Source organism: Sturnus vulgaris, chromosome 6 (assembly GCF_052056855.1).
Source record: "Sturnus vulgaris isolate bStuVul1 chromosome 6, bStuVul1.hap1, whole genome shotgun sequence".
Taxonomy (NCBI): Eukaryota; Metazoa; Chordata; class Aves; order Passeriformes; family Sturnidae; genus Sturnus; species Sturnus vulgaris.
The window spans coordinates 36,256,499-36,275,821 of record NC_142248.1 but is presented as its reverse complement, the minus strand read 5'-3'; the positions used below and the strand labels follow the sequence as shown (position 1 = coordinate 36,275,821).

The 19,323-nt window shown below is 37.6% G+C and overlaps 1 protein-coding gene across 4 annotated transcripts; it reads right to left on the bottom strand.

The window, feature by feature from the left end:
• Positions 1-2,785: 2,785 nt before the first annotated feature.
• Positions 2,786-19,282, bottom strand: CCNK (cyclin K). 4 transcript variants are annotated; one of them, XM_014871996.2, is made up of 12 exons: positions 19,146-19,282; positions 18,391-18,497; positions 17,163-17,429; positions 16,076-16,157; positions 15,369-15,500; positions 14,456-14,561; positions 14,259-14,316; positions 12,288-12,457; positions 11,089-11,372; positions 7,070-7,103; positions 5,956-6,030; positions 2,786-4,110 (listed from the first exon to the last, which is right to left on the bottom strand). In XM_014871996.2, the coding sequence occupies exons 3-12, from the start codon at positions 17,357-17,359 to the stop codon at positions 3,488-3,490; spliced, it is 1,761 nt and encodes a 586-aa protein (XP_014727482.1). In that variant the 5' UTR covers positions 17,360-17,429; positions 18,391-18,497; positions 19,146-19,282; the 3' UTR covers positions 2,786-3,487. The 4 variants fall into 4 exon arrangements, with proteins under 4 accessions (XP_014727482.1, XP_014727485.1, XP_088022342.1 ...); XM_014871999.2 differs by lacking the exon at positions 18,391-18,497 and having other exon boundaries at positions 19,146-19,277; XM_088166216.1 differs by lacking the exons at positions 18,391-18,497; positions 19,146-19,282 and adding an exon at positions 18,908-18,964.
• Positions 19,283-19,323: the final 41 nt, after the last annotated feature.

The window sequence follows — 19,323 nt, the reverse complement described above, 5'->3', positions numbered from 1 at the left end:
CGGGCTGTCAGGTGAGATTACTTCCTGCCATTCAAGCTTTATTTTTATAAATGAACCAAAACAAGTGGGTTTTTCCTTCTTCAAATGGTTGTATATAAAATAATGGGAGTTACATTTTGCTATTGTGCAGTAGCTGCCTGTGTAGTTTTAAGAATTTGACTCCCTTCTTTTCCAAGTTGTCACAGCAGCTGCCCCTGTATTTCATTAGATGTTCTTTCCCAATAGTCCAAGGAAGTGGGCTTCATTATTAGAACTCATTGGTGTAAAATAATTTTCAAGACAGGCATGTGAAAAGATCAAAGCCTCCTCTTCAAAAGTTGCATCGATTTTAGTGATTAGTTGGAGGATGTAATGACCTCAAACACCATTACTTTCTTTTTGTTCTCTACAAGAATCGGTCACAGCTACAGACAGCTGTATTAGCTGGACAGGTTCTTCCTCTAAATTAATTTGTTCTACCAGTTGAGTTCTTGATTTGTGGTATTATATTACATGGAGCACTGATACAATACCAAGGAACCCATGTGGCAACTTATGAAAGGTAATTGGTCCCATGGTGTACAATAAACTATAGCTGCCTGGCTGAAGAATTTGCAGTGTCGGAGCCGAAACCTGTAACCGGGAAAAAAATAGAGAAGGAATACAACCAAAATACACAATAACCAGTAAGAGTAAGCACCACTTCATTATTCATTGCAGAAATAGAAATGTAACAGTTGAGTAGGTTATTTAAAAATAACCAGCCAAGAACCACCCCCAAAACACAAGTGCATACTCTCACTCACACACCCACCAGTAGATTATTTCTTACTACTGCTCAGTCAGTGAACACTGAGCTAGACAGCTCTCAGTCTAATAGTATTTACATCCCATGGGGTCTGGAAAAATCCATTCTGGAGTCTGACTGTCTCCTTTAAGCATCTTTGAGGATTCTGGATTTCCTCCTTTGCTTTTTATTTTGACCTCCAATTTCTAGTCACCATTGGTGATTACTTGTCTTCCTCCTGTACAATTTACACATCGAGATTTCTGTACCAGAAAAGGTGATGTAAAGCAGAGCATCATTATTTCTTAACATCTAAGGTCAAACTGAGGGTTACTTTAATCTATCTGCTTGAAAGCTTATTTTAACTCTGGTGGCATCTGCTGGATTAAGCAGAGAGTTCAAGTATATTTGGAACAAGGTTGATTTATGTCAGTAAATTTTAACTAAAGCAACACAAATGTTGCCAGCACTTGGAGAGAGTTAACTGTGTTCATGACATGCTTGCTATTTAAAGGGTATATGAGGCTATTAGCAGGTCCTCTCAACAAGACAAGAGCTATACTCTATCAGATTACTAGTTTCACCACTATGTAATTCCCACTGAAATATTCTCTGCTCTCAAATCTCTCTCAAAATCTATTCAATGACTTCAAGCAAAGCTTGTTTTGTCCCACCTGCAGATCTCACCTATAAGGGAAACAAGTGCTGCAATTGAGGTAAATTAGCCCTGCAAATCCTGAATAGCCAGTTTTTAGGGTAGCCAGCAGTTCATCTGAACAAACTTCATATTCGTAGGGTACTGCCCTTTTAAAGATTTTATTTATCTTCAATGTAAGATGTGCATCGCTGATTCTGCAGAAGAACGTGGCAGTGCTGTACCTTGGGGCGTTACAGTTTAGGGGTTTTTAGGCTTGCCAATCTTCATACTTAGCTCCATTTGAGCTATAAAATGTCTTCCTGGGGTAAAATGATGCTCAATGACTTTACAGGATGACTTGGGTGCTGAATTTTCAGCTGTCTAAATAGATATTTTATATGCATATTTAAATTCACTTACCTATGTGCTCAGTATTCATTCAGTGAAAACTACCTGAGGAGCTTTGTACATTAAGTTGGAGGGGAGCATCCCTTGAAAAAGTGGCCATTAAATTAATATATTTGGGGCACTATTTGGGCCAAGATAATTTCCTTAAGATTGAAGCCCTGGGTTCTGCAATCCTCTGGCAAAGAAAGCATCCACTGTTTACAAATGGACTTTGCTTGCTTAAGGAAAGTAAAACCACATCCTTGACTTTTGTTGGAGTGACTGGAGTAAGCAGCATTTCCCTAACAGTTCCTGAAATGCTGCAGTGTAACCAGCTTCAGTTGGCTCTTCGCACCTTCATAAGACTGCTGAGCACAACCTTGTTTGAGAATGGCACATTTTTATCCAAATATTAGATATTAAATGAAATCAGTGTTAAAGTGACCTTTTATCTTTCTAGAAACTGGGAGGGAAGAGTACTACTGATCTTTTTCAAAGTGCATGACTGTAAAGTGATAAAATTGTATATTTTTCATAATGTGGGGAAAGTCTATTTGTGCTGCTTTAGAAATCAGTTTAAAGTTTGATTTCTGTTAAACCTGTGATCTTACAGCCCTACTATATTTTCTGTATATGATTTACAAAGAACTGGAAAAGTTAGCACCTGCTGTTGTGTATATAGCAAAATTCTTTAGACCTTAGCACGCGTTTTTACCTATTATTGAACCACTCTGGCTTTTTTGGGGAAGGAAAGTAATAGTACAGTTTTTTTTGATAATGTGTGTAAAACATTCATTTGAAATATTTTAGTAAAAATGAAGTAAGAGATTGATTGTGATAGTGTATACTTCTAGCTGAATAAAATAAAATACATTCTTTTTAAATAAACTGATGAGTAAGATTTGGGAGACCACTGCTGAAATACCTTGGAGTAAGTATCTTGGAGTAACCATATTTATGACCTCTGAACTAATATGAAAAACCTGGAAATCCACTAAATTCAGAACCAATTTTATTTGGGTAGAGTGAACAAAGTAGTCCCATTTATAACTATGATGTACATCACAGTAGGTTGTTACATTCAGACTTTCACACTTAGAAAATATATATATTATGTACAGGAATTTGCAAATAGGTGTAAACATACAATATTTTAAGATACCAGTACATTCCAAACCAAAACTATCAGCAAGGCAAACACCTCAAAATTATTCCAGTCAGCTAGCATTCAGAATCTCTCTTAAATAAAGCAGCTTTTATGCTTGACATCGTGTTGTTTTACTTACTATTAAAAATGAAGTTTTTTACTATAGATCAAATATCATAGTATCTGGCTATTTTGATACTTAAAAATAGGCACTGATTTCTAGAAGGAAATTTTCTTCTTACTGATATAATTGAGCCAATATGGCTGGTTTTGCTAGTACAAAGTAATCCAGTGCTGGAATAAGTCAAGACAATTTAAACTTAAGTCAAATGTATAAAGTTAGAATAGATACTGCAAAGCTGATTAAAATCTAGAAGCCTATATAACTCACCATAAACCATACTGCAAACAGATCAGCTAAATTTTCATTTAATCTCATTTCTTCATCTAAATTATACAGATTACCCTCCTCTTCATCTTTACAATGTAGGTTTTGGCTATCTACTCCTGCCTAATCAACAGAAAGGTCTATCGTGCAAATTACCTCATGCTATCTCATCCATGTAGCACGTCCAAGTCCTGCTACAGGTGGCATACCAGGTGGTGGAATTGGAGGTGGTACAGGTGGCTGTCCACCCGGAGGAACAGTAGGAGGGGGGTAACTAGCTGGTGGCATTCCCAGCCCGGGAGGTGGATGAGGTGGTACTGCATGAGTTGGAGGCAGTCTTGGAGGTGGGAAATTAGGGTTGTATGTAGGCGGAGGAGGATATCCAGGAGTAGGAGGTGGAATATTGGGTGGGGGGAAAGAGGCAGGGGGTGGAGGTGGAACTGGTGGTGGAGGGTTGGGAGGGTAGACATGAGGATGATATGGTAGATGAGCTGGTGGTCCATAGGCTGGTGGTAAAGCTCCGTATGTTGGTCCTTCTGTTTTCATCATTGACTGGAGACTTTGATAACCCTCCCCTGACATGTAAGAATTTGTAGTAGACATCCCTGTAATATAACTGGTGGGGGGTGGGGGTGGGGGACGATGTGGCAGAGGAGGAGGTTGATGTACTGGGGCAGGATGAGCAGGTGGAGGAATCTGGACCTTTGGCATATCTACTGAGTCCACAGTAGTAGATTGCTCTGGTTCTCCCATTGAAACTGCTGTTGTCAAAGGAGGCTTGCGCTCTGCAAAAGAAAATTTGATTTATTTTTTTGAAGGATAGTGGCAAGAACAGCTTCTGAATACTTCATATTTTTTCCTCCAGTTAAATTAGCAAAATGATACCAAAAATCTTTAGTTCACCCTTCCATTTTCTTTAGTCTAGGCCTCCTTTCTACCTCTTTGGTAGCCCAGGAGGTGGCCTGGGATTAGCCTCTGCACTTCACCTGCCTCCCGTATTGGGAAACATTATTTGAGAACACAGGCCAAAGTCTCAAGCTTTTAACAGTCAGTTCTAAACTTGTTTCCAAAGAAAGAGAAAAAGAAAACCGAAGGGTAACTAAGAAGGACATGATATCTGATCAGCTTTGTCCCACTGATTAATTTCAGTGAACTCCATACCTGACACTCTGGAAAAGTTCATAAAAAGGTCAGCATTTTACAGAATTATACTTAGCAGCTTCTGCAAAGAACATGCTTTAAGCTGTCTTCTCTTTAAATAAGAATTGCTTGTTTTCCCCTCTTAATGAAGATATTATAAAGTAAGTAATACCACTAGGATGACTAAGCTAATAGCAACCTCTCTGTATGGTCAGAGAGATTATTAAAATGACCAACAAAAGAGTTTGGGACATCTTGACGTTCATCTTGCTTGTATATATAAGCATCTCCAACACTGTTCAGTGAGAAAAGCTATCTAGAAACACATATAGGGCAGTCATGTCTAGTGGCATACTACACTGTCACTGTTAAACAGAATTTGAGATAAATCCTCCTCCTAGTTCACTTGGTCAAGATGCATTCTTGGTTTCCACCTGACTTTTCCACAGTGCTGTCCTTTATTTTGATAACGTTTCAGTGCTTGTACAATTATATCCTTGTACAAATAAAGAGGAAAATTTCAGGTAACAAGGGAAATAAAACCATTACCTGCCTAAGCAGGATTTCAACAGCAAAATTTCCCCCTAGAAGAGCCACATCATTTAATCAAAAAAGGTGGGTATGCTAGCTGTGGTACTCAAGATGTCAGTAACTTCTAGCTCCTAAACTGTAGCAGGCAATAATTTCCTCATCTGCTCATTTTCAGAACCGTTCTGGATACAAGATGTGTATTAAAGATTTAACAACTGAAGGAATAATGAGCATGGTATTTAGAAAAACTTCATTCTTAATTAGATTTTACCAAATGAGAAAAATTGTCCTACAATATTTCAGGACACTGCTTTTCTCTCTTCTAGTTCCTTTTAGATACTGTCATCTTACAGTTACATTACAGACCATGGTCTGTGAAATATTTATGTCATATTTAAGGGTCACTGGAAGACAGCTAATGCATCAAGGCGCTGGAAACACATTTTTACAACTGTACAGTTTATTTTGCAAACAAAAATGTTCTCTGGCAGAAAAGAAGTCCTCTTTTGAGGTACAGCAAAGAAAGCATCCCCCTTATTGTTTGGAAGTTGCAGTATTCCTGTACGACAGATATAACATGGAAAACTTCTATAGGACAGCTGAAAGCTGCTTTAATAATCTAATATGGCATTTACCATCCTTTTGAGGTTAAGAAGTCCCTTTCAGCCTGTTATTAACAATTAGTTTAAGTGTGCTAGGTCTTTAACTGTTGCAGCTTTGTTCTGCCTTTATCCACCTATTACAGTCTTGTTTCCATTTTAAGTTTTTTACTTCTGTCTGGAAAAGCCTGTGCTACTACGATTTAATTCCCTCTAGAGCTTATCAACCTTGTATTTTTACTTGCCAAGCTTAATCAAGGCAACAAACCCCTGCTCCCACACCATTACCTACCACCACCCAAATGAAAAGTAAAGAAGTTAACAACAAGGATAAATGTGTTTAATAAAATGAAAGCTTACCTGGAGGTGGATGTGCAGGAGGTATTGGTGGATGTGGAGTTTCAATTTTAGGAATTTTAGATGGTGGCGGTGGTTCTAAAAAACATTTGACAGTTTGTGATTGGTTGTTGCTCTACCATATTTTCCAAATTCCAACTCTGGTCTCATGCTAATGATTATCACATCACATTACACAATGCAAAAGTACAATTTACTAGGTATGTTTAATAAAGAAACCTAAAATTAACACCTTTGTACAAATAAAGTGGCATCAAGTATCACATACAAGTCTTCCAAAAGAACATATGCCTACAAGTTCAAGTGACTTTGTAACTAGAGACAAACTGTCCCAACAACAGTATGCAAATGAAGATGAGCAAGTATATGTTTTATAGCCCAAAACTTTAACTCGTAAATAGTTGGAACAGCTCTCAGAAGTTGACCTATGCTCTGCTAGGGAAACTTGTGTCAGAAACCAAACAAAATAGCAATTGGACAGGAGAGAGGAGGGAGAAGAGACAGCTGTCTGGAATCTATCTGCAGACAGGGGAATAAGTGCCAGACTTCCTAAGGAAGTACACCCTAGCTATTCTGAACTGCTTTGTTCCAAACCAGCAAAATGAAGAAAAATTCCTAAACAAACAAAAGAACCAGGTAGGATCACTACAGTGAGCCTACATTTCTTTTGCTACACTATTGACACAAAATGCTGTTTAGTGGCAGCCATGCCAACAGCTAATTACAAACATTGCTGATTACCAGCCACTTACTGGTAGTGCAGCTATTTAATGACATGGTACCTTCAGTCACTTTAAGGCCTCACAGCTTGCTGAGGAACTACTCCCAAATGATGCATGGAGTTAGCCACCGAAAGCTGACTACTTTAGCAAGACTTCTACTGAACAGACTCTATTAAGGGACTCTTTGAGCACAGTTATACTCAATTTATTTCAAGTTCTGTAGTTAGGAACATTTTAAAAACAGTTATAGTATATATTTAAGGTACATTATCAAGATCAAAAGAGTTTAGAACTGCCAAGCCTGTAAGCAAACAAACTAAGTGTGTGTCAGCAAATTACTTATTCTGGTTTAAGCAGTAAAATGGAAGCAACATGAACAGAATATTAATATTTACCTACTGCCTTTGTTTCTTCTTTTGGAGATACAGCCTGTTTGAAAAAAAGAGATAAAAATAAAACCATTGCAGTCAGTCTCTTCTCCCAGGTAACAAGTGACAGGACAAGAGGAATCGGCCTCAAGTTGTGCCAAGGAAGGTTTAGATTGGATATGAGATAATATTTCTTCATGGAAAGAGTGGTCAGGCACTGGAACAGGCTGCCCACAGAAGTGGCTCAATCACCATCCCTGTAGGTATTCAAAAGATTTGTAGATGTGGCACTTGGGGACATGGTTTAGTGGTGGACTTGACAGTGCTGCATTAATGATTGGAGTTGATGATCTTAAAGATCTTTTCCAACCTAAATGCGTCTATAGCTTCTTACAACAAACGCAAGACAAACACTGAACCAAAGTCAAATCACACTGGGGAAGCCCAGCTTAACTAGCAGAACGAAAAGACTGGAAAAATAGCAGGTATTTTATATGTAGCATTTCCTGCTGTTCCCACTATTGAGTATTATCTCATTTAATGTATTTATCATCCACTGCACGTATGTCATGGGCCAGTTCACTGCTCACTGAGCTGAAAACAAGAGGCTTGGTCTCTGTTCCCGATTCTGCTTTGACCTGTCACTCAACCTTTGCCAAAATCACTTCAGGCTCTTTTGCTTTATTTACCAGGACAGGAGGGCAGTGAAAGTGTTGCACAGTGTAAAACATTTCAGAAGCCTTCAGATGGAAAGCATTGTATAAAATCCAAATGGTATGCCAGGAAAAAAATGTATGCACACTGAACCCACAAACCCTCATACCATCCTTCCAATCACAAGTATTTGGTTGGTTTTTTTCTTGTTTCTCTGTTGGTTCTTGTTTTGTTGCCGTTTTTCTAAACAACCACAGATAAGGGAATAAAAAAATCTTCCCAGATTACACAGTCCCACTGAGATGACTACCTGATGGTTTCTGAGAAAAGCAGAGAACTTCAATGAAATTTTAAGTACAACTATATTTAGAATGAATGATGAAGGTCAGAGGGGTACAATACATAGCTTCTCTGTCTTTTCAGTGAAAACATTTTTAAAGGGACTGTTTATCTCTAGTAGCTTTACCTGCATAAACTGTTCCTCTGTTTCCTTCATTTCACTTTCCACAGCAAGAATGGACACACGCTTCGATCCAACTTGAATAGTACTTTTTCTTAATTCTGATGGGTATTCTCAAAATTTTTCCTGTCTAATTTTTGCCTGCTTGAGGTAACCTCATTCTTATATTCCTTTGATAGTCATTTCAAATTTCCAGACACCTTCCAGCTGCTTTCCTGCTTTTTAAGGACAATCTTTATCTTACCATTTCAAACAAACATACTTTTTTTCTTAGTGACTCCCATGGACTCATCTGCTGCCTTCATTTAACTTGGATGGTCTTTTCTTGACTTTCTAGCAGTAAATTCCATGCCTGTAAAACTGTATCAGTTCTTCCTGCACTTTCAAATAGAAGCAAATCACTACTTGTTGGATCTTTTCCAAAAACCACTAATTTTGTGAAATCAGTTGATCACTTCAGGTGACAAGCAATTCAATTACTGTGCATTGGTTAATACGGAGCAATATTCAAAGAACAACATCAAGGTACACCATTACAGTAGGACAAGAAATTGGAGCAAAATAACTCATGACAGAAAAAACAAACATCAATTTCAACTGCATTTAGGATAAAGAAAAAAAAAGAATCAAAGAGCAACAATTCTCTAATAATGGCAGCTGCTAAAATAGAGATGAGCATTTATTTGGTCATTCCACTGCACTGCAGTTTGTCCAGCAAGTACACCTGAGGGTCATAATAAATAATAATAAATTATCAACATTGTCTACTGTCACAGTGATGGCTATTTAATACCTTCAGCTGATTCTATACAATGGAACTATTCCTTTACTGTTATTTCTATGAGCAATAAAATTGTTCTCCCTAACAATTTCTAGTTTAATCCAAATGAAAATACTATTTCCATCTAATGATTCACCAGTATATTTTTAGTGAAATCAACTGCAAATTTGAGTGCTCTTCACCACTAGAGATATAGAGGATGTGCAGATGCTTTAGACATCCGATATGGGTCTGTAAGTCATGGGCCAATGCCTCAGCTGCTTGAAAGCATCTTGGCTCAGTAGAAAGTAATGGGAGTTATAAGAGTTCATGTAAATTGAAAATTTAGCCTCCAGGAACAAAGTGTATTTCTGTTCTGCAGAAGCCAAAGGAGAAGTCATGCAAAGCCCTATTTATAGAAGCAGACAAAGATTTTAAGTAAGGTTTATGGTACACCTAACTCAAAAACATTTTAGAAGCACCAAGTAAATCTTTCAAACATCACACATCTTGTTCTAAGACTGCCTTCTGGATAAAGAACAATTTTGGATCACCACATTTACTTTTCTCGAATTCATGCTGCTTGTGCTGTATTCCTACAAAACTCCTTTGAGTCACCCTTTGCTTTTTATTTGCTGTGGCTGCTTATAATCTATCCACTATTCTTTTTCCTTAATTATTAGGTGCTGGACCCCAAACTAATTTCAGGAAAAGGTAAGTTTCACTGACGGCTTGGCCAGAGGCAACTGCTCAAGAACAACAGATATTATTCATGCAAAAGCATCACTTTTTTCCACAAGATACTTCATTAACATATGGCATGGGACAAAATCAGTAGTACTGTAATGGTAGATCCTTTACAGGAATGAACAAGCATTCCTAACAACTTCCATGGTGCACACAGGAAAAACAAAAATTGTTATTAACAGTTTCTGATGTGCCAAACTGTCCCAGGCATTTTTGCTGAAGAAAAATAGTAAGAGATCCTACAGGTCTGATAACTCGATGAAAACTTGTGCTGATGGCATAAAAAGTATGAGAAGAAATACATAATACCTGTGAAGAACTCTCACACTTTTCAAGCTAATTATTATCACCTTCCTGTCCTGAACAATGCTAAAGTTCAGTGCAACAACAAAAAATTCCAGTGTAGTTCTTTTCCTCTAGTAAGCTCAATCTTGCATTTATAAGACCAAGGTTTTACAGAGTTACATTTTTGTCTTTTTTGGGAGTCTGCCATCAGGAAGATGGTGCACTCTTCCAATTCCATTTCATTCCAATATCTGCTGCTTACCCCTAGTTTTTGGTTTGTTGTTTTTAGTTTGTTTTGGTTTTTTTCCCCCCGATGTCTGTTCTCTAGTTGGGGTATGTATTAATTACAAGTTAGAACAAAAGTTAGAACAAAATTTACATCCTAAATGGACTTGTTCCAAAGACTGTACTTCTGAAAACACTCCTCTTGCTAAGTACACATGAAAGAAGACTTGAGTAACATTTTTTTTTTAACTTACACATGAAAAAAAACCCCAAAAGTATAGATTAAAATCTGAAAGCTTCATTGGAACTTGATGGTTGTTGAAAAGTGGTCACAGTATTTGTGACACTATCCAACTGCTAATGTAGCTTTTTGTTTTCAATTATGATTTGATATTTATTATGGGCAAAGTGAGGCTATAAAGTATGATGATTTATAGGCTGCTACTATTAAAGGATTATTTTAAAAGACTTTTTTCCAAGAATTTTGACGTAACTTTAGAAGTCACTATTCTGTTAATATTAGTAATCAAAGAGTCAAATAATGTCCTCATCAGCATTGTGCACATCTCTACATTCAGCACAAGAAACCCTCCCTAAATTAAACCTGCTTAATAGAGAAAATAACGAAGTTTGATAGCCCAGAACCACAAACACTGAGAACTTGAATAGCTCATGTTAACTTAAAAGTCTCTCCATAGCTTTTGGCTCAAATGGAGTAAGAATGTCATAGGCCAGAAGTGTAAAGGCTGTTCTGCATTAACAAAGTTGCCACATAACCAAGGAAAATCAACTACACAGAATTAATTACAGGGCCCATTCTTAAAGCAAACACAAGTCTGTTGCACATTGTGGCCTTTAAATCAAATGGGCATAAGATCAGCCTGAAAACAAATTCCAAGTTAAAGTTCAACTTACTGCTGGTCTTTTAATCTGTCTAGGAGGACTTGACTGGGGAGAGGGCTTTTTAGGTTGCTGTGCTTGTGTTTGCTGCTGCTGCTGTTGTTGCTGTGCTGACTGCTGCGACTCTTTCTGCTGCTGTGTCTGGGATTGCTCTGAACTTTGGGATTGCTGGGACTGCTGTACTGTAGGTGCCTGGGGTGTAGACTGAAGAGATGGTGGCTGCTGCAACTGATGAGGAGTATGATGAGGCATTTGCTGTTTTCCCTGTGAGTATAGATCCAGGATCTGATGACAGATATCTTAATAATAAAGAAAGAAAATTCCAAAGTATTACAACCTTATAATGTACAAGTGTATATTTAACACAATCATCAACTCTGATTTTTACTTTTTACATCAACTTTGGAAAAATCCATTGCAAATATTATTCATCATTATAATGAATAAAATAACTGTTTAAAAGCTGATCAATTTTCAATTTATACTTGCATTTCTGAGTTTCTTCCGCCTATCCTAAGCAATATGGATATGCACACCTTTCAGAAGAAGAATACAGTTTCTTGGTAATAATTCACTGTATGTGATTACTGTGTGCTGGAAGAGCCAGGTAACCACACTCGAAGGACAGTAACACAGCAAGAAAGCAAGTGGAAGATGATTATATGTTAAAATATACATGCCCAGTTAGGCCAGTCAGAAAGGTTTCAGGAAACTAAGCAAAGGACTAGTACTAAATTCTTCTTCCAACACTGTACAAGCTAAAGGTCCCCCATAATCTGTTCATTATTCATGGTATATAACAAAAACCCTCTATCCTAGTATAATTTGGTCAAATAGATCAATTATCAATGGGAAAACCACTGGAAATCAGGCTCCATTAGTTCCAAAGTTTGTAGAATCACTTATTTAAAATGGGGAGTAGATAATCATTAAAAGAATAGAAAACACATCATGATAATTCAGGCTAATTAGATGTGCAATAAACTATACAAATTGTAAAGCCAATATTGAACAAAAGACTAATCATGATGATTAAATATGCTTCTAAGCTAAGCCAGTTCAATTTAAAACCTGATTAAGGCATAGCACATTCGACCTGAGTTACATACTCGACTCAAGATTATTTTGACTGAAATATAGATAAAAAGCTATTTGCATTTATTTGACCTAGACCACATAGTTACAAAAAATGCTGTGGGAAACAGTTTTCATACCTTCCAAAACATCAACAGGAACATCTTGGACAAACTGCTCCCACCATCGTCTGTACATTGGTTTTGATGTCCATTCCTGTATTTCAAACTTACACAAACGGCCTGCTAAGTACATAACTGCAACAGCTATGATCTCAGGCTCCCACTGCAGGGACAGCGTAGTGCAGAGACTGCAACAGAAAATAAACCAAAACAAAATACAACCCTGGAGATTACCTGATTGTCCAAATGCACTTTAATGTACAGCAGCTATAATTAACAGAGTATAAAATCCAATCACAATTCTAACTTCTCAGGCAATTTTAATTAAGAGCCTTGTTGAACAATAGAGTTTACAAAACTAAAATATTTCTGGACTACTACTGTTATGAAATAAGGTCCCAAATCAGATTTTACAGCTTCCAAATGTTTGTCAATAAAATGTAAACAAATAAAAAAAACCCCAAATCCCACAGAACAGCCAACATGAATGTTGTATCATATGTATTTATGTATGAACGAAGTAAAGGAACTTATCAAGAATAACACAAGCTTTAGAACAACATATAAAAGGTTATTTCTTGAATAGCCTTTGTTAAAGCTAATGCTAAAATAATCGATGTCATTGGTATTATTGATACTGAGTTTCTGTCATAATCAGTTACTATTTCCTGATATCAATTTTAAATTATGAAATTTTTTTCTCTTTTGTCCATAAATTCTGTAACGTATAACCTGCTTACAGAATTTAAATCCAGCCAGCCAAATGAATTAACTGTGGCTGTATAAGAACAGAACCCCCTGTCCTAAAGGCCTGTAGTGCAAAGTACAGAATTATTTTCCCAGGATCCTACAGAGTAAACTTCTAATATGGTAATATAGTGCTTATTAAGTAAGCACAATATAGTCTCTTCACAACAGAGATAATTATTACACATGATTTGAAACAACCTCTCCAACTTCATGCAAGTGTTTTCCTGAAGTGCATTTTAATTGTTAGTTTTTTTTTAATATTAAACACTATCTATTTCCAAGTATAATGGTGTCCAAACTTTGATAGATAAATTACAGTAGTTTGATGTATTTAAGAGTGGCAGTCATGCAAAAATTTTGTTCTACCTGTAAGATCATCATCTGCAAGACTGACAGCAGCTGAAGTAAACGTCTCTTGAGATCCACATTAATTTTGGTCAAATTCATTTGGAGAGTTTAGGTGGTATCTACAGAATCTGAACTCACACAGGGCTAATTCAAATGAGGCATACGATTAAAAATGCACCTCTTTTTTTATGATGTTCTACTGCTGTAGGCATGACTGAATGCCATGTAGTCACAACTTCTGGACAGTCAGACCACTTACAAATTTTCTTAAGGGTTTGCTATGGAAAGAAAAAGTAATATTTAAGTCCTTAAGTTAATGAATTAACTTGCCCAGCTGTGTAGAATCCTCCTGAACAGGACTAAAGTGTGTCAAGTTGTTTGATTTTTTTCAATACCATGAGAAGTGGTTTTACACGTGCTCCCATTAATTGATGTGATTCTTACAAGTTCATTATTCAAGAAATTGTAAATGCAGTGCTAAAAGTTATATTCCTCAGTGAATTTGATGGCTACTTCACTATTACCAAAATATCACATTAAAAATAAATTGATGAACGTGATGGAATTAAGATATTACTTCTTTTTCTCAGAATGTACCATATATCATAGATTTGGCAAAAAGCCAATTTGTATCCAGGAGGTTTTAATGCAGCACGAAATTAGTACCACAACACTGCAGAGGTCTTACTGGCCTACTTCATACTCATTCCAGATTCTGTGCTCAATGGAACTATCATGGTAATGATGGAAAGAAAAACTGAGGAACATGACCAAGAACACATGTAACAAGCAGAAAAAAAATCAAATATTTGTCAAAAAATATCCAATACCAGAACAAAGTAAGCAACAGTAACTATTTCACTTTTAGAATGTTTCCTAGGTGTATCTTACCTGTCATTGACAAATGTCCATGCCATTTGAACCAGTTTTTGAATTTTATTTTTGTCTCCTGAAAAATGATCGGAAAAATATTAGGACATAAAATTAGGAGGGACAAACAGCTGGAAGTAGAATATTCTTGTAGCGTTAATATATTAAGTTTTGGAAATCAGTAACAGGCATTAATTGCTCACCCTGCAATATTTTACCTTTGAGTTGTTTAGCATACTTGAGAAGAAATTGGTATGGATGTTCCACTTGCAAATCAAACTTTATTGTTTGTAGTAAGATTCTTTCAAGTACCATCACTTCTTCCTATAGAGTTACAAAGTAACCACAGTATTATTCCTTCTTTCACTCAAAAATACTTCATGCTAGTAAAGAGCATGACTACACAGCACCTCCAGGCAGCCATGTTTGTCCCCAAGGAGAGTAGAAAGCTCTCCAACTTATAATATTATATTTTAAACTCATAAGATACCTTTTCTTCACATTTATTTGAGTGAGGACAGGGGATGTGGTGCTTAAAATCCCTGTTCCTCTGCAGAGGAATGAACTGAACAAGACACAGCATGAAATTACCAGATACAAAATCACAACAAAAATATAAGCTCTTCACACACACACATTTCCCTCAAAAGTTTCAAGTCCTTCTGCTATTTAAAATAAGCAAATTTTAAGAAAAGCATAGTTTTGCTAAGTCAATACTGTAAACAAGAAACTTCTCAGTACTTTTGAGATCCAGTTCGCTTATTTAAGATTCACAATTAATTACTTCCTAAAATCCCATTCAGATCATTTATGATTTACGTCCTGGTAACATTTCTTGCTCTGACTGAAATGACTCAAATTTACTTTAATTTGCAAAACAGTATCAGAATTTACATGAAATAAAATGCAAACTTTTAATGAAAACAATTATTCCAGTAAGCTCCCAAAGCTACTTGTATTATGAAGAATTACTTTCATAGTTACCAATCACATTACCCAGAAGAGCCATAAATGCATGCTGAATATCTAATTCAATTTAGAACAACTGAAAATCACTCAATGCTCTATTGAATGTGTGCACCTTACTACAGTACAACAGGATGAAATCAATTTCAACATGAGTATTTTTACCTTTGGGTCATCTCCAAACTGCCCAAACTGTACGTCATTTAGCAAGCTACGAGCTGTTTTAATTATGTCTTTACATTTCTTGGGTGTTTCTTCAACCTTTCCTGCTAGGAAGAGACAGCAGGCTCCTGTCACCTAAAAAAAGGAAAGTACTTTCAAAAAGTGGCCTGCATGTAGATATGCAATACAGTGTAGCATTAGAAAGGCACTGTCAGTTTCCATTAACGGTTTTGTAGAAGTCTCCAAGACTTAATCAGCATAATAATTTCTAATTGCAATATAGTGTTAAACTTCTATTTTCTCAGAAGAAAAATATAGAATTTGGAGGACTGTCTATTTTATACAACTTCATTTCAAGGTCAGAAACCCAAAGCACAATTTGTCCTGGTTCAATGTTGTTTGTAAAGCAGTATTACACTTCTTTTTTTCTTTCAGCTAATATAGAAGTGCCAGCACTACAGGTGCCACTCCTAAAGAACAATATCAGCAAGTCATAACTGCAGTGTCAATGCATTTCTGAGCATAAACAGAAATGTGTAAACAGGGAAGAACAACAAATTTTAAGCTGTAATAATTAAAAGACAAAATGCTAATTTTCCATCTTTCTGTAGTGAACAGCAGTAGTAGTATCCAAGTGACTACTCACAATTTCACATAGTCCCTGCCTGGTGCAATCACTAAATTAAGTCATCAATATTCTAAATACTTACATATCTTGGGAACTGTTTGAAGGAATGAAACATATAAAACCGATGGAAATAAATTATTCCGGTTGCTAGAGTGTCATAATGTCTGTGGTGCAGATTAAGGACCTTCAAACAGCACATAAAACAAGTTCAATACCAAACATGCACTAGGGATTTTGCTTTATCAAGTATTTAAAGTAACTGGCTGTTCAGTGACCAGTTAGAAAACACTGCAAGTAAAACAAGAGCTCTAGGAAAAAAAAAAAGGCACAAAAGTCGTTAAAGCTGTGTAAATACTATGATCAGGCCCAGATGCAGCTGATATCTAAAGCATTTGTTGTAAGTGTGCAAAGTCCTGATTGTACTTACAAGAGGATACACATAAGGTCATCCCTGTGTTGCACCATACCTGCTTCAGAGAAGGTCAAATCTAGCAGTAGGCACACAAAGGAACAGAACAATTATCACTTCACATTCAAGTGCTGGTGTGGAGGAAAGTTACTATTCATACCTACAAATGCAAATAAAATCTGACTGTGCTCCCTATTCTTCACTTTCAGAAAAGAAAACATTTTGTCTTCACCATGCTTTATTAAAGAAAGAACTAAGGAGATTAAAGAAACCATAGAAATATAGGAAGCAGAAAATTTAAGTGGCCATCTATGAGAGAGTGGGACAGTTGTGAGACCTTACACATAAACCTGTAAATCCCAAACCAATGACACAAAAAGCAGCCACCAAAGACTAAGACTGGGGAGACAGAGGTTAGAAGCCTCAAAGGCACACTCTAGAAACTGAGGGGAAAAAAAAATTGAGATGTCATGTAGATTCATATAGTGAAACACTGAGTTTCACAACTCACAGAAGTTACTCTTAATTGGAAAGTTTGTATCATCTTACTTCCCTATGGCCAAATTGAAACCTTGTCTATCCAATGAATAGACAGAAATTGTGTAGGAACACATTACATCAAAAGGCAGATAAACACAAATATATTTTTAATTAACAATTAAACACCTGAACACTGAGCATGCCACATTTCCTGTACATTTTATTGTGAAAACTCACTATTCCTAAAGACATTTCATACCAACATGAGTTTAAAGGATACAGCCCTAAACGTGTTCCCACATCAAATATGAATCTGGCCCCTTCCCTGCGGTATCGTGCTTCTGTAGCTGGATCAAGCCCTTCAAGCTGTGATGGTGTGTGTGCCAAATCTTTCTTATCCCAGTACCAGCATGGCTTTGTATGGTCCAGGTTTGCCAAGTTTACAGAAGGGCTGGAATTTTCTTTATTCTCCTTCATTTATTAAAACAGAATTGTTTTTGCTTTTTAAATATTCAAAAATGAAGTCTTCAGAGATTCACTTCAGGACCTTGAAGAAAATAAAAAGGGAATTCTTTAAAAATTGAGAGAACTGACCCCTCCGGTTCCTGCTCAAAGGGGAATAAAAAGGAATAGTGCTTAGCCTTGCTGGTTGGAAAGAACTTTTTCCTATGCTCAAAAACAAGTAATAAAGAACTTTGCCTTTATCCTCACCATATATTGCAAATACAATCAAAGAAAAAGCCATAGGTTATCCTTGCTATTACCTGTTTAATAAGGAAACTTCAAGAATACATCTCTAACAATATCTGCTATTTCTTAGTAGAACAACTTCCATCTACTTTGTCCATAAAAGTAGGGGGGAAAAAATCATTGATGGCTGCAGAAAGAATTGAAAAGTTAGGGGGATTAGCTGACTATCGGTAAGTAGGAAAGGCACGGTGAGGTGAGCCTGAACAGCCATTTAAATACCTGCCTGCTCCCAGGGACACCCTGAGCAGCAACCACTTGGCAGAAGTTTTGTAAAGTGATCTGTACTTGTATTACTTAAAGAAAAAAAGGTATCAGTGTTCTTTCACATATCAAGATTAAGACAACCCAAACAAGGCAATGGAATACACTCTAAAAGTCTCCTACTTGCCTGTGTTTACCAGCACTGCTCTGCAGAAACCTTTTTAGTGTTTGAATTATGACAGATGTTCAGCCATGCCTCAGTTTACAGAATGAATACCTGCTGCCTTATTTCTTTCAGGCACAAAACTGCTCTTACTAAAATTCAACTAACCACAGATACTATGCACAGATTACTGCAGTCACCTGCAGAGGTTTGCATAACAGACAGTGATTAACATATGATGCAATATATTCGCTCTAAGCAATAGTCACAGAAAGACCCAAACTTAAAACTCTTAAAATCAGCTACTATTTTTCGAGACGTTTCCCTGCGGAAAACGGAAGGAGGATCACATGAACGGCCACAGAACGATGCCTACAATCAGCACCTCGCTCACCTTCAAAAAGTTTCTCTTTTTCAGAATAAAGGAAACTGTCTTTGTCTCACGGTGGTTTTGGAATCACCTTCACAATTCGCGGTATCAGTCACAGACAGATCTAAATTCTGTCACAAGAAAAAGTAAATGGCTACTAAAAACTATTTCCAGAGACAACAAAAGCGCGCCAGGCCACAACCACGCACTCCCATAATATTTAACAGAAAGATACTATTTTTTGTAACTGTAATGATTCTTCCTCCTTACAAAATACTCCTAACTCCTAAAGCTCTTAAAACCCAATTAACACTAAAAGCGCCTGAAGCGACAAGCTCTGCTTCTATAAAGGAGCAAAAGCATTTCCGAATACAGAACCAGGAACGAAAATTATCACCCGCAAACATCTTAAATGAACCATCTCAAACGTCCCAATTCAGACCGCAACGCCCGGAAATAAGAACTTTTCTCTGCCTTTTCACGCACCCCATTAAACTGGAGGAGAGTTTCAGAGCTCGATCGCGGCTTTTTTATACCTTACCTGAGACGAACCCGCCGACCACGGCTCCGCCCCTGCAGCCCCAAACCCGGCCGAGGATGCTCAACTCTTCTAAGACCCGCCCGCCTATCCGCCCGCCCGCCCGCCCGCCCGCCGTAGACGGGGCTGCCGGTGCCCGAGGAGGCGCTCGCTCCCCACCCCGGCCTCTCCGCTCCCTTCCCCCCTTCCCCATTCGGCGGCTGTCGCCGGTGAGCAGCCCGTGCGGGTCCCGCGCACTCACAGGGCTCGCGGGGAGCGGGAGCCGCACCGGAGCGCGGGGCCTCTCAGCGACAGCGCAGCCTCCGCGCCCTGCGCGCCGCCATCTTGGGAGCCAGGCCAGGCCGCGCGCTGCGTCATCACGTTGCAAAGGCGTAGCGCGCGAGGACGGAGGCCTCGCCAATGGGAAGCGGCGGCGCCCC

What these genes read in the sequence shown, in the direction of transcription:
- CCNK (XM_014871996.2), bottom strand. Translation starts at nt 17,359, where the DNA reads ATGAAGGAGAATAAAGAAAATTCCAGCCCTTCTGTAAACTTGGCAAAC. An exon ending in TCAAACAGTTCCCAAGATAT is followed by an intron (nt 15,501 to 16,075) that starts GTAAGTATTTAG and finishes TCCTTTTTTTAG; the next exon opens with GTGACAGGAGCCTGCTGTCT. An exon ending in TCCTGCACATCCACCTCCAG is followed by an intron (nt 4,111 to 5,955) that starts GTAAGCTTTCAT and finishes TTTCTTTTGCAG; the next exon opens with AGCGCAAGCCTCCTTTGACA.